Source organism: Rhea americana, unplaced genomic scaffold (genome assembly GCF_003343005.1).
Source record: "Rhea americana isolate MKP2758 unplaced genomic scaffold, rheAme1 scaffold_124, whole genome shotgun sequence".
Lineage (NCBI taxonomy): Eukaryota > Metazoa > Chordata > Aves > Rheiformes > Rheidae > Rhea > Rhea americana.
In genome coordinates this window covers 2825700-2840681 of record NW_028185306.1, presented here as the reverse complement: position 1 = coordinate 2840681, position 14982 = coordinate 2825700, and the positions used below count along the sequence as shown (strand labels likewise).

The 14982-nt window shown below is 58.1% G+C and overlaps 2 protein-coding genes across 4 annotated transcripts; one reads left to right on the top strand and one right to left on the bottom strand.

Annotated features, from left to right (window-relative positions):
- Window positions 1-24: 24 nt before the first annotated feature.
- LOC146600289 (uncharacterized) lies at window positions 25-2719 on the top strand. 3 transcript variants are annotated; one of them, XM_085325836.1, is made up of 3 exons: window positions 25-317; window positions 467-1231; window positions 1766-2719. In XM_085325836.1, exons 2-3 carry the CDS (start codon window positions 492-494, stop codon window positions 2535-2537), a joined length of 1512 nt encoding a protein of 503 aa, XP_085181962.1. In that variant the 5' UTR covers window positions 25-317; window positions 467-491; the 3' UTR covers window positions 2538-2719. The 3 variants fall into 3 exon arrangements, with proteins under 3 accessions (XP_085181962.1, XP_085181963.1, XP_085181961.1); XM_085325837.1 differs by having other exon boundaries at window positions 25-797; window positions 897-1231; XM_085325835.1 differs by having other exon boundaries at window positions 25-1231.
- A 5629-nt stretch (window positions 2720-8348) lies between these two features.
- On the bottom strand, window positions 8349-12991 carry CHPF (chondroitin polymerizing factor). The gene is made up of 3 exons (XM_085325899.1): window positions 12066-12991; window positions 11623-11805; window positions 8349-10935 (listed from the first exon to the last, which is right to left on the bottom strand). Exons 1-3 carry the CDS (start codon window positions 12888-12890, stop codon window positions 9673-9675), a joined length of 2271 nt encoding a protein of 756 aa, XP_085182025.1. The 5' UTR covers window positions 12891-12991; the 3' UTR covers window positions 8349-9672.
- Between the last annotated feature and the right edge of the window lie 1991 nt (window positions 12992-14982).

The following is a 14982-nucleotide window of genomic DNA, read 5'->3' as shown; positions in this document are numbered from 1 at the left end:
GACGCGCGGGAGGCGGCGCACGGGGCCCGGGCCGGAGGGAGGGTGCGCCGGGGGGAGCCTCCCGGGCGCCGTGGGGAGCAGGGCTTCCCTCCACCGAGCTGGTCTGCCAGCTCCTGCCTCCTCCAGGCCCTGCTCCGTCCCTGCTCCGGGCCACCCTGCGGCGCAGAGACAGGGACTGAGGCTGCAGGCAGGATCTGGTCTTGCGGTGGAGGCTGCCAGCACCAGGCCCTGCAGGTGTCCTAACGACGGTGCATGCGCTGAGTCGGGCGCAGACAGCCCGGAGGAGGACCGACATCTCAGAGCAGCCTGCGCGAGAGGTCCGCCTCAAGCTTTTCTGAGCCTGGTACCACGCCGTGAGATGCCATCTGCAAAGGCAGAGCTGTTAGCCAGCAGGACTGCCCCATGCCTTGCACACCCCAAGGCTGGGACTYGGGGCCCTTTGCAACAAAGCTGTCTCTGCCATCAGGTCCCGACTCCTGTGCCTCTCCAGGATGCCCCACTGCAAAGCCACCTTCATCCATACCAAGGCCCTGACTGGGAGCTTGTGCTGTGTCCTGCCTCAGAGTGAAGATGTGACAGAAGAGCTGAGCGAGGAGGAGAGCAGGATTGTGTGGAGAGCCCAGCAGGCGGCCCTGGAGGTGCTGGAGGACACGCTGAGGAAGGACTGGGTCCTGATAAAAAACCTCAAGGATGTGGTCGTGCTGGACAGGGGGAGCAAGGGAGACAGCTGCGGGGTGGAGCACTATGCCATGCTCACGGAGAGGCTCCTCCGGCAGCTCATCTCACAGCTCGAGCAGGTGGCCTTCCAGAAGAACTCCTGCAAGGCCAGGTCCTATGCCTATGTGAAGAAAAACACCCCAGACCGAACCATTTACCTGTGTCCACTCTTCTGGCAGGCCCCCAGGGAGTTCGAGAAAGACTCGCAGCCAGGGACACTCATCCACGAAGCCTCTCACTTCCTGGGCTTGCACGACATCACCTACACGACAGCCAGCTTCCAGGTGGGTGACGGAGGTGCCGTCATATGGACAGACTCGCACACGCCTGCCTTTGAGTCCCTCCGGAAGGCGCTGCTGAACGCCAACAACATCGAGTATGAGTTTGAGATCGTGCTGAAGCACCGTGAGCCCTACCAGGGCAACCGCTATGCCTGCTGCGGGGAGACAGCGAGGAACTCCATCTGTGGGAACGCTGTGCCCCGGGGCGGCCTCTCCTCCAGGCCCACAGAGAGGTGAGCTTTCAGACACGCTCCCTGGCTGCTCCCTGCCAGGCTTTCTCAATGCCCGGGGCACAGCCATCAGCGGGAACAGGGACGGCAACCGAGGGGAGAGCRGGAGTGTGCACACGAGGTGGGTGGCAGCACCAGAGCAGTGCTGCAGGAAAGGGTTCCTCAGGCTCCTGCACAGTGCCCAGCTTGGCATCCCACGGTGGCCAGGGAGACCTGGTCAATGCAACAAGYGGAGCTTGGAAAGCAGCTCTCAGCTCTCCTCCTCCAAAGTAGCCATCCCAGCCCTCCAGATAGCTGTGCTCTGGCTCTTGCTTTGCTGCCCTATGTCTTGGCTAGATCTCCTGTGACTGCAGAGGGAGCCCAGAGCCCCTCCTGCCCCACAGGCAGTGCAGATGTGGTGGAGCAAGGAGGYCCTTGTGCAGTGGGTGCCTTGTCCAGTGGGCCATGTTCCCCGAGCACCTTATGTCCTGGAGGAGCCCAGATGAAGTAGTCCCCAAATCTTAAGCATTGTATCAATCKCTGGATATTTTGTCCTAGCTCAGCAGTGAGGAGGAACACCATCGGGGACACAGTGAGGCTGTCACTGCTGCCAGCCAGGAATGCCATGAGGAAATGCTTATCTGACATCTGGAAAGTGGCGGAGGCTGTGGACAAGTGTCACGGAGGAGCAACGGTAGCGAACATCGCTGGTGGGGCGGTGGGCATGGTGGGGGGGGTAGCAGCTATGGCTGGACTGCTGCTGGCCCCCACCATGCTGGGCACTTCACTGGTCCTGTCTGCAGTGGGGTTTGGCGTTTCGACAATCGGGGGGCTCACTAGCGCCGCTGCTACCGTCAGCGACAGTGCGAACAGTCTCATCAAGAACGGCRAGGTGGAAGCGCTCATGGAGGAGTTTCAGAGGCAGGTAGAAATGTTCACCGGCAACCTGGAGCCCTTCAAGAGGGCGAGAGGGCTGCTGGAGTTCCTTGGGCAGGACGAGACTATGGATGTCATCCTGGGGGTGTTTCGGGTGGTGGGAGGGCTYGGCCGCAGCATCTTCAACGTCACCAGCATGGTGAAGGCCAGCATGATGCTGGCCAGGACCAGCCACGCCATCAGGTTTGCAGGGACAGCTACCCACGTCCTCGTGGGCCTGTCCCTGGCCCTAGACCTGTTCTTCATCACCAAGGACTCAGTTCACTTCCACCATGGAGCACAGTCAGAGCTGTCAAAGAGCATCTGCGCAGCAGCTGCTACGTTAGAAAGAGAATTCAACAYCATTGATGAATTCTGTGAGAAAATAAACATGATTTTAGAGCAGCAGGAATGAAGAACTGCAGAAAGAAAGCCATCAGAGATGGCTTGTCAAGGGTCCACAGGACTTCAGGGCAAAGTGGGCCCACTGAGRCCTTCAGGATATGCCCGTGCTGTGAATAGGGTGATTTGCCAGAGCCCTGAAATAGCTCTTTCTGTGTGACCTAGCAAAGATTTTAAATAAAGTTACTTTCACCTGTTGCAGTCGTAATCCAGGTCCTTTCTTTCCCGTACTTCCCAGCCCATGCTGCCTGGAGGTTGGCACCTGCCGTAGGCTCCCACCTCCTCCAAACCGCATGGGGCAGGCGAGGGGGTGGGAGAGCTGGCCCCAGCACCCCACTCCAGCCAGGAGCCGCGCGAGATCTCCCACTGCCAGCAACATGGGGCCAACAGCGACCCACAGGACAACACGGAGCAGGGTTTAGCGGTGGCCCCACGCAGGGAAGCCGCCTCTCCGAAGGGCTTTCCTCCTGCTCCAGTTGCTCCTGCTTCGCCCCAGGGTGCCCCGGACCCCAGTGCTGCTGGAGGTGCCCCTTCCCATGCGGTGTTTGCACAAGGGGCCACGGTTGCTCTAGCCGGGTTTGGTGGTGCTGCCACCTCTAGGGGGGTGCCGCTGCCTCCCCGGGGCTGGCTGGGCTGCCAGGCAGCTAGAACCACCCCACACCATCCTCAGCCCCCRAATCAGCCCATTGCCAATGCTAAATCAAGCCAAGTGCTGTTTGAATTGCCTTTAATGAGCTGCATTAAATAGTTGGCATGCTATAATTAGAGGGGGATTCACAATAGTGAAACAGGCCCTTAATTTTAATGAGCGCAGCCCTCTGAACGAACACTGTGCATCCGGCATGGCACTGGTCAYGGCTCCCCTCACCCCACGGGTGACAGCCCGGCAGTGGGGAGAAGTGTTTACTGCTCCTGGGGCAGCCTCGCTCCGGCAGGCTGTTGCTCCCATCACATCTCCTCCAACTGCGGTCTTGGCTGGGCAGCAGGTGGGGTCGCTGGYGGCAGTGGTACCCAGGCACCCGCAGCCATGGGGAGAGGGCATCGGCGTGGAGCAGCCRGTGACACCTTCTTCTGCCGCTGCCTACACCGACTGCCGCAGCGGGATGTGCCAGGCACCTCCTCGGGAACTTTCCACTGCACGTGCATAGCAGAGCACTGCCACTACAGCTCTTCCCAGGGAAAAGCCACATCTGGAAGAAAACAAGTCAGCCAGCTTGGAAGTGGAGGGGACAGAAGTGAGCCTCCAAGCGCAACGGGACACGCGCCCTCACTGCTGTCGCGTCCTCCCCATCGCCGTCTGCCTGGAAGCAGCGGTGGTGACGGACGGCACGGGGGGAAAGGCACGACCCGCGGCGTCTCCTGCCAAGCGCAGCCTCAGCACGCCAGCAACGTGTCCCTGCAGCCGGCTCGCTGCTTCCGTCCTGGGCGTTTCCCCAGGGTCCGCTTCCTGGGAGAAGAGCTGACACCAAAGCTGGGTCCTGGTGAGGACATCCCCAGGCATGCCGGAGCACCCTGATGCTCAGCACCCGYGCTGCTGGCTTGCTCTCTTGCAGCGTCGCAGGCGAGGCGTGTGAGCCCGGGCCGGCAGGCAGGCCCGGCCGGCAGGGTTATTGCAGGGCAGCTCTGGGCTCTCAGCTAACGTCCGCTTCCCTTTTCACTGAGCAGTTCTGGTGTCCTGGTGCCGCGGGGCAGTCAGCACCCTGCGGCTGCATTTCACTGGATTTGGCCATCAAAGCATCGGGAGTAAGACCGCAGCTCCCGGCACCCTCTTGAAAGGGGGCTGCCCGCCTCGGCCCGGCTCAGCTCCGCGCCGGGTTAGGATCCGCGCGAGCCGGTGCCCCCAGAGGAAGCCCAGCGCCTCTCTGTGCCCTGGGAGCAGCTTCTCTCGGCCTCAGTGCGGCRCGCAGGAAATGTTCCCGGCGTTTCGGTGCCTGCTTTAGCGCTTGCGAAGCAGCAGTGCTCCTGCGGGGCAGGCAGCAGAGACAGGACACCGCACCGTGCCTGGCTTGTGACACTCTCCTGGCGCGAACGCGCTTTCTACAGCCTTCAAAAGGGCAGATACTGAGCTGATTAACACTGCTATATCTGAAATAAATCTGCCATCACGGTTTAACATAGCCAGAAGTGATCTGAGCTCCAAGACATCACGCAAGATTAGAGAAGCAGATTTTGCCTTCCCTGCTGCCAGGTTCACGTCTGCGTTTGCACAGGGACCCGCACGCACAACCACGCCGATGCTCCCACTGCTGCCTCGCTCTTCCCACGGCCGGAGACCTTCGCCGCTCCCCGCAGCGGCAGTAACGGGGCCAGCAAGCCCCTCTCATAGCTCCCTGTGCTTCGTGCTGAACCGCCCTCGTGGCCCTCTTCCAGCAAACCAACACGCAGCCACGTAGCAGACACCAGCGGGGACACGCATGGCTCCTTCTAGAGGATGTGGTGAGCCAGGAGCACTTTCAGCAAATCTGCCTGTGGGAGGTGTAAGTCTTCGGGGAGCAGAAATGTGCCTTTTCCTACCCCGTCAGGAAAACTGCCTTTTTATTTCCCTGACTCTGCAGCTGTGTTTGTGGGAAAAAAAATACACAAATTGTGCGAAAATGTTATCAAACCTGCACAGGGTTTGCAAACGTCTCTCTCCATTAAGTTGCAAATTGGCCATATTATCGCTCAAAACCGCTCCACCTTTGCTTCCTCTTTTAGGACTTTCACCTTCACGGTCCCACGCTTCACGAGGCTCCTCCGGCCACGGGCAGCGAGGCAGGAGCGAGGGTGCAGCAGCGTTTGCTTCCTCCCCTGCCCTCCCCTTCGCCTCCCCCTTCCCCACGAGGCGCCCTCGCGGGAGGGACCCTCGGCTCTGCACCAAACCCTGCCGCTAGCTAACGAGCCGGTTTTCTCCACCGGGATGCCGGCAGCTCCGAGCGGGCGCCAGCCGAGCAGCGTGCCCCCAGCACGGGGCTGGAAGCCGGAGGGGAGGCACAGCCGCGGCCCGGCCGTCGCCGCTCGGCCGGGGGGGGGGCACATGCCGGCCCGGGGGCGCTCCCAGCGCCGAGCCCCTCGGCCCCGCGCAGGCGCCGGGGCGGCGCTCGCCCTCCCAGCGCCGCGGTTTTCGCTCTGCGGCCGCCGCAAGCGCAGCCTGAGGCTTCGCTCGGGGACGTGCGTCGGACGGGAGCCCCCCCCCCGCCTTCTCGAAGGGCCACGCAGCGGCTCCCCACCGCCTCAGCCTGGCCCCGCGCAGCCACTTCTCCGCAGCCCCGGCAGGAGCGATCCGAAAGCAGCTAGCGACGCTGGTGAAGCTCCTCTGCCTCCTCCGCAGGGTGCCCCGCAGGCCAGCTGGCTCCGGCCACGGGGCTGAAGCGGAGAGGAGGGCGTTAATCTCTCTCCTGCCCGTGACTTTGCTGACAAACACAGGTCCAGCCGGTTCTCCAAGTCCTCCGGCGGCGGGTGCCCGAAACGCGCAGGCACACGCTCCTCCCGGCCTCTGCGCCCGCCTTCGGCCGCCCGTCCCGTCGGGAAGTCCCCCTAAAGGTGGGCAAGGTCTGGCGTGAGCCCTCTCCCCCGCCAGCGCTGCCCGCGGCTCCCTGATCGYGGTGTCCTCGAGACACGTCACCGAGCGGCAGAAGGAGGCTGGCTGCTTCTCGTGCAGCGTTAGCTCACTCGAGGTTCGGGCCAAAACTAACAGGAACGTCTGGTTCTCTGCGCTCGGCGCGAGAGGGGCTTCGGGAGGGAGAAGAGCTGCCAGCTGTGCAGCTTGAGCCCCACGACGCCTGGGCCTGGACTGGCCCGAGCTAGGTCCAGCCTCTCCCTTAGGGGCTGGGGAGTAATGTCAGGGAAAAGCAGCTGCAAAGGGGGAAATAACACTGACACAGCAAAGTGGACGTGAGACACGCTACACAAATGCGTGAAGGAAGTTTTGGGGAAATGCTGACTTTGCTCGCACAGGCCACAGACGTGCCCTGCGGTGCTTGCCGAACGGTCCAGCGCAGCCACCCAGCACAAGCAGGGCTGCTTGCAAGGAGGAGCAGGCTACGTGGAAGAGCCGTCCTCGGGAGACCAGCACGAGCCAGGGCTTGCAGTGGCCGTGGTGGCTCTCGGCCCTAGGAAGGGGCTGGAAGAGGCTCGCAGGGGCGCAGGGCAGGTGCAGCCGCAGCTGGTGCAGGGCAGCAGTCTGCAACTGTAAAAACTGACTCTTTAAACGCAGCCGGAGCATCCTTCCTGCAGCCTTCCCCAGTATTTGGGGGTGCAAGCGGACTGCTGGGCCACGAGGAAAACAAATCCAGCAGGAGGCTTGGCTGTGCAGCCAGAGACTCAGCRCTGGAGCTCAGAGCAGATGCCCCTGGTGCAGGACTTAAAGCTGTGAACTTTTGTATGCTGGCCTCCAGCTAGGAGCACAATTTCAGGAAGCAAAGCTCGGCCATTCAAGCTGTATATGTATCTCAAGTCACCTGCACTCAGGGCAGACATAGAACCAAGCTCTTCCCACTGCTGGTCATCACTGTTTCCTTTGTAGCATCATTTTGGGGCTGCTTTGGCTGACAGCAGCACCTCCTCATACGTGAGGGTACAGCAGAGGGCAAGACGCTGGGCTGCTGCACCACATCAGGCTGCTTCCGCAGCCACGCTGCCATCGCAAGAGCACAGCTGCATCTTTCAGCATGTTTTGATGCTGCAAATAACCTGGCAAATGCCAAAGTGACTTTGAACACTGCCAGCTTATTTTTGAAAGGAACCAATAAACTTTGCTGGAAGTACCATAAGGACTATAATTTGCTCTTACGTATATTCAGGCAGGGGATGGTTCATTAGTTTTAATAGTGCAAAGCTTTAAGTATGCAAATAGCTCTTTACTCAGTCTGGGCAAACAGCAAAGAAGAGACAAGAGCAACTATATCTAGACCATCTTGCAACAATTAAATGACAATTTAGGATTTCTTTTTGCAGCCAATTTTGTTTGAAGTTGTTTTGCTTTATTAACATTTGGATACTCTTCTACCACCTAATCAATTCAGACTCCTAGGTCTGCTTTTTAGAGAAGAAACGTATCTGCAATGCACCTGCATCCTTCTTACAGTCTCCTGTCCCAGATTCACGTTTAAAGTGAATTAAGGACATGTTTGGGGAAGATCAAAAATAGCAATGCTTAGAGCAAGCTAATGATTGTTCTCAGAAATATAACAAATATATTTGAACTTACATGTTTCAACAGTGAATACAAAGACTGGAACAAGAATATCTCTTTTTAGGGGACATATGCCGTACAGCCCGGGGGAGTTTGCAGGAGCTTTGCTGAACATAGCCTCATTAACTACAGGCAAGTAGGCTTAGTTAATTTTCTTAGGGATTTTGCCCTTGATATGGGAGTTTAGTGAACAAGTGCTGAATGCAATTGCCCTATGAAGTCGTTTGTTTTAACAAGCGGAGCCTCGCAAGCGCTCCCAAGTCTGGCAGTCAGTTAGCATCTCAGCGTGCCGTCAGGGAAGTGGTGAGAGCAGGGGAGGACACAGAGAGAGAGGGAGGGAGCAGTTCCCATACATGGGGAGGTTAAATAAAGGAGGGCTCTTCAGCTTGGAAAAAGTGATGCCCAAATTGCTAGTGGGAAGAGCACATGGATCCATAAAAATCATGCCTGGAACAGTGCAAAAAGGGAATGTTTACTCACCATTTCTCCTAACACAAATAGCATCTGTATGCAGTGAGAACATCTGGAACAGGCTAAAGACAAAGAGGAAGTGCTTTGCCCCAAAGTACATCATTAAATTAGGGAACCTGTTACCACAGGATGTTGAAAAGGCCTGAGATGTAAATCTCAGGAAGAATCACTCAGACCGACTTGTTCATCTCTTCATTTATTAGTGTAAACACAACCCCCCCCCTTTTCTCTCCCCACTATTAAATACAAACCAGGAGCACAGAGCAGCTCCTCAGTCATTTTCTCCTTAGGAGACACGCAGCCAAATCATCCAGCCTGCCCACCAGCCTCAGTGGTGCTGGCCAGGGTCAGGGCTAGGCATGGTGTTCCTGCCCCACACTGAGTGGAGTGGACACAGCTCTTGTAGAAGCCAAGCTGCAGCTGCCAGCCACGAGGAAGAGCCACAAAGGCCAGCCACATGCACACACAAGGGTCCCTTCTGCGGTGGCAAGGCAGCAAAGCCTTTGAGACAGGTGTCTACAGGGCAGCCCCACGTTGGGCTCTGGACTGGTGACAGAGATGGCTCAAACCTCTGGCAGGAGGCTCTTGTCTGAAGGCTGCGACCTCCTACGTCCTATTGATACTACGAAGGCCAAAGCGGCCTGGGTCACGGTTCCCATGGGGAGCAGCTCATGGTAGGTGAATACAGCAGGATCCCTGGCTCCCCTCGAGCACTCCCTGCACCTGCAGATCCTTGGGCCAGGAACCCCAACCCCAGTCAGCCTGGAGGATTCAGGTTGCTGTCTCATTACCAAGAGGCATACAGTAAAACCAGCCTCCTTATTGCCTTTTGGGGGTCAGATGTGCTCCAACCCACCCTCCCCCTACTCAAGCCTGCAGAAGGCAGGCACAGGGACACACCTCTTCCCACACAACAGGGACCAGCGCTCTGGTCCTTTCTGTCCTAGAGTCCAAAGAGGGCCCAGCTTGAGGAGTCAAATGAGCAAATATAGCCCTGTATCAGGGGGTCAAGAGAAAATGTGGCAGYTCCCCAAGCCCCAGCTGGTAACTCATCGCAGTCACAGTCCCACAGCAGAGGCCTCGGGCTCTGTGTGCCCTCAGCTGAGTGGGGCCAGGGGTGGTGCAGTTCACAAGACAAAGCAAGGGACAGAACAGTTCTGCTCCTCCCGCCAGTCAGTGCAGCCAGGAGCAAGAGGGACCGCAGTCAGCAGCTCTGGGAGGAGAACCCAGGTGTCCTGGCTCTCAGCTCAGTAACTCTAACCCAATCTCATGTGAAGGTCTGCAAAGATCACAGCTGCTCTGGAGCATCCCAGGCAGTCCAGGCTGGGAGATCCCAGCCCTACCTGGGTAGCACCAGTGTGAAGGAGTCACAGGCTCTGGCACCAGCTAGCAGTGAGCACGGTAGCCATGCCACACTCACTAGGATGAGGAGGACAGATTTGGGCAGCAGAGTAGGTGGGGCAGGTAGGAGGCTGGGCAGGGCCAATCCCTCCATACCCCAGGCTCAGGTGCTGTTCCCCTGCTCCTGCTCAAAAAGCACCATAGCCAACTGGGAACGAGACCCTACACCCTCCAAACTGCTCTGCACACAGCGGTGGTAGATCTCCTCGCTGAGCCGGGGGTTGCAGGCCTGGTGCCGGTAGCGCTGCAGCAGGGCAGGCTCCACGGCCCGGAAGACATGCAAGTTGGAGTACTTGATGAACATATCATAGATGTCCAGAGTCTCCAAGATGTCTTCATTCTCCTGCACATCACCTGCCATGCGGGTGCGTGCTGCCATGTAGTCAGCATTGTAGAAGCAGGCCTCATGGAAGACATCACGATCAAAACGCCCTGCGTCCCGCAGCAGGTCCAGTGTGGCAGGTGGCACCTGATTGTGGTAAGCAATGGCAGGGTTGTAGCCCTGAAAGTGGATGGGGAAGAAGACTTGCCAGTTATTGATGGTGTTCATCCGGCAGCGGTTCAGAAAGTCGGTGGTGACCTCTGTGCCCACTCCTGCCACAAAGAAAAGTGTGTCCACAGGGTGCTTCTTGGAGATGATGTCCATGACCTTGATTTGGGAAGGTGCATCTGTCTTAACACTGATCCACGGGATCTTCACCTCTGCATACTTGCGCTCATACGCAGTGATTTGGGCCTTCACTGGGGCAAAGATGTCATTCTGGGTCACCTGCTGGGCCTCAAAGGGGTCATAGATGAAGAGGAAGGTGAGCACCGCATTCTCACTGTTCTCAAAGGCAGCTGCTGCATATGCTTCCAAAAAGCGGGCAGCATGGTCCCGGTCATGGGCAGTGAGTGGCAGGATGACATTGATGCGGCTGGCCTCTGTCACATATGGCATGGGGATGATCTCCACCTCACTGAGGGGGCGCACCAGGTGCACACGCTTGGTGACAGAGCGGCTGTGCCCCTTCTGAGTGACCACCTCTACTTGGAGGTCCAGCGTGTACTCCATGCCACGTGTGGGGTCAAAGCGCCTGTACCCATTCACTAGCTGCTGCTTGCGGACATGCAACACTGGCTGGTACTTGCGGTTCAGCTCCTCCATGGCAGTGGCCACCACATCAGCCACATCTGCCAGGTCCACACCACGCAACTCACATTTGGGGGAGCCGTCCACGCACGCATACACCTGATCCTCTGTGAAGTAATCCCAGCGCAGCACCTCAAAGCGAGTTTTGGGCTGGAATGGGGGAGGAATGCCAATGGGCCACGTGGCACTGTGGTCCCCATCTGCAGACAGGCTGCTGGAGTTCTGGATTTCCAGCTGCAAAAGCAGAGACAGAGGAGTCAGAGCCAAGGTGGGCACAGATATGCCTTCCAGTTCTTCTTGCATGGCCCCTTCTGCTAACATACGATATTCATAAACTTGGTTCTGCTCTTTGGGACAGGAGTGTCTAAACAAGTTCATACTGCTTTTAGATTGACTCCAGCAAAACAGTGTCAGGGTTTCACCAGAACTGCACACAGAATACAATAAGCTGCTTTCATTGGCATGGCTTGCACTTTGTCCCACCCCACCCTGAGTTTGCTGCAAGATCTTGGAACACCGCTGGCCCAGTCATCCTGGACTGCCACAGTTCCAGGACCTACCCAGGTCAAAAGCTGCTCATAGCCTGCTCGGCTGAAAAGAAGTCAGTCAGAAGTCACAGGCATGCCCTGAGAGATCAGAATCATGCAGCCAAGTTCAGCAAGAGCTGAGAAGGGTTCAAAGGTCCACACGGCCCTAACGAACCAACAGACAGAGCCTCCTGGTTCAGGCCACAAGCCCTAAGGCCTGCTTTCCAGACAACACTGCCACCACTGCAGCCACAGAAGCTCAGCTGATGCCACTCTGAAACAGCTCCAGGTCAGAAAGCTCTCACATTAGAGTGGAAAGGTGACCTAGAGAGACTGAAAAGCCCACAAAGATGGTGGAAAGAGCCCAGATCCTCCCAACCAAGCCAGGTCTCACCTGGAGCTGCTGGATTTCCTGGTATGTCCTCTCCAGCTCCACTTGTGCAAAGTACTTGTGCAGCCGGTACATCTGGACAGGGTCCAGCACAGGGTGGACAGTGAATGCATTCTGGAAATGTGGGTCAGTCTCCCGCTCAAGATCTACGTTCTTCCCCAGCTCAAAGTACTGGTAATGCAGGCCCTGTGTCAGCAAGGAGAGACATGTTACAGCTGATCCAGACCTACAGTCCCACCCCACTGGGTACAAGCAAAGCAAGCTCATGGAAAAAAAAGCACAAAAGAGCTGCTCCCATAGKCCCTGGGAGTGGGCAGGGCTGGTGAAACACTGCCCAGAGGCTTTGCTCAGTGCAAGGGACAAGAGAAGGTGACAGAGGAAAACAGGCCAGGCTGAGGTGGCAGGGATCAAGCACCCTCACAGCCAAGCTCCATTGCAGGATCTACCTCATGCTCCTCAGCACAGTTGATGGCTGTGTAGTCRATGATGCAGCGGCCTAGCCACTCATCGGGCCGGGCACTGAGGATGTCATTACGGCAGTTCTCCAGGTGCGGCTGCAGACGCAGGAGGAGGCTGCGGGACAGCAGGTACCCAAAGCCGCCATAGCAATAGCGTCCCTCGGTGTCTCCGCCAATGAACTCCTCGGGGCGGCCCAGGTAGAGCTGGGTGTCAATGCTGAGGTGGGCGACCAGGCGGTTGATGCGATGTGCCTCTGTATAGGTATCATCCTGCACCAGGAAGAACCAGTCGAAGTCACTCACATAATGGTCCAGCAGGTACTTGATGGTCTGGTACATGTTCCAGATGGGCCGCTCATCGCTATGCGTCACTACCGTCATGCCATGAGGCACCTTGCGGCCCCGTGTGCCCGTGAAGTACACCAGGCGCTCCAGGCGGTGGGCCAGTGTGCGGTTCACAGCCACTGCCAGTGTGTTCAGGGTGCTCTTGGAGGTCAGCACGCCCACAAAGAGCCGCTGCCGCATCCCCAGCTCCGTGCTGATGTACCGGGTCCTGCAACAGAGAGCGCGCGTGTGACACAGCCTGCAATCAGAGCGCTCCACCACCACATCAGCCCAGGCCCTCCCCATCTCCCTCTGCGCAGGCGCTTTGCAAAGGGGGTGAGGCTCAGCGTCCAGGCACCAGTGTCGAGCCTCTTTGCAGAAGAATGAGATGCTACCCCTAAGCTTGCAACCACACAGGCAAAACATTGGCCCAAGAAGCCAAAAAGGGACCCAGGGGCTTCCAGGGATACTGTCAGCAGCCAGAGTCATAGCAGAGAGCTCTGGTGAGGTACTCTGGTACCTGACCTGCTGCTCTGACCCTGTCCAGTCAAACAGCAAACACAGCCAGCACCCTACAGCTGCAGAGCAGCCAGAGAACCTTTCCAAGCCTGCTGCTCCCTCAGGTTCCCCCTCCAAGGCCCTGCAGCCCCAACACTGGCTCCATCACCACTGGGACAGGGACACAGGCAAGAAGCCTTGATCCTCCATCCCATCTGAGACTATAGCAGACTTTCTCTTTTTGCTGTCACGATAGCCCAGCTCATACAAGAAGCTCACAAAAGGCTGGATGCAGCTAAAATAGGGAACAAAGCAGCTGCATGTCACAGGACCCCAAACCTCCTGTTTTAGCAGAAGTAACCCCACCCCCAAACCAGACATCCTACACTGCTGCCAGTCCAGATACAGCCTTCAACCTGGGACATCCGAGCAGGGAACTGGGCAGAGGGGCACCTCCTCGCAGCCTTTCCCCACGCACAGCTCTGCCAAGCAGGCCTCCGGGAGCCAGAAGAGTGGTGCCTCCGTGAGAGCCCATGCTGCCCTCCATGCAAGGGAGGGCTTTGGGGCTGCATGACCTGCACCAGCCCCCAGGCAGGCAGCTGCCATGTGAAAGCGCATGGTCTGAGCCCAGCTGTCAGCACAGGGACAGCCAGAGCCCCCTCCCCACAGCTGCCCCCAGCTGCCAGACTCACAATTACTTTCAGGTTTAATTATTCCAACATGGCCCGGAGGCAGGAAGTGACCCCCCCACCACACTCCCATGCTGCTGCCTCGCACACACTGGCCCTATTCAGCCCCCTGCTCCCTCTGTCCGCCCACCTCCTCGCAGGGACAAGGAGGCCCTTTCACTGCTGGCTCCATGTCATCCTGGGGCTGCTGGGACAGGGCACACCCAGCCCCAGAGCTGGTTGAGAGTTGCAGCCTCCAGCCACTGCAGGATGTGTCCCTGCCAGGGTAGGACAGGAGAGAGCAAACAGGTTGGGGCAGGGTGTCGTGCAGCATGCTGCATCCAGCCCAGAGACTTTTGCACCATGGCAGCACAAGTGCAAAGCTCCTCTGGGCTGCATGCCAGGAGCAGCAGCTTGGCTCCCAGCATGGCAGGGACAGTGGCAGAGGAAGGGTTAAGGAGAAGGGGGAAGGAGGTATTGTATGAGCTCAGGAAATGGAGGGGAGGAAGGGAAGCAGCAGAGAAAGGCTCTCCAGTAGCCCATAGTGTTGCAAGAAAAATCAAGCTGTAGATCCCAGAGCAGCACCCCTGGGAACTGCGGGAGCACACAAGCACCATGCCAGGTGCCCTTTGCCTGGAAAAGACTCCCAGCACATGTACAGGCGCAAGGAAGTATCTGAGCAACAGCCAGAAACATGCCTGTGCCAGTGCACACAGAGCTTGACTTCAGCCACGCAAAGCCCTGGTTAATAGTCCACAGCGCTTCTTCCATCTGTGCTGCAAATGAAAGGACTTAGCCCCAGCCAGGGTCTGAGCCTGCCCAGCAACCCCAGACCTCATTGCTAAGTCACATAACGTGCGGCTCCCCATCGGCCTGAAGAAATCAGCTGCACACACGCACACACCAATGCAAATAAAGCAGAAACGGGACAGCAAGCCGCAACAGAGAACTTTGCAGGCGACATGGTGCCAGAGAGCAGGAGCAGCAGGCTACTTTCACCCAGCACCGTCCGAGCAGGCTCCTCCACACGTACCCAAGCCAGCCAGCGCCCGCGGTGCTGCCTGGCAGCTCGGCCGCAAGCAGCAGAGCAGCCAGAGCAGCGGTGCCCCTGTGACCGGGCCCTGGGCTCCCGCAGCGGGGGAGGATTTCACAGTTGCACGCCACCTTGTTAGAAGGTTTTCTGAGCTGGGCTGTCAGAGCCCTTTTGAAGCCCAGCAAGTCCAGTACAGGATGTGGCACATTGGGGTCACTTCATTCCTGTTCCCAGCATGGGGCACCAGCCCGACAACAGCTCTTGCTAGCTACGGTTAGGGCAGGGCTCACGGAGATCAAGACTGGCCACAACCACAGCTGACAGGTACCTTCTCTCCCACACAGCAGCTCTCCCTCTGCACCCCCGTACGGGCCACAGAATC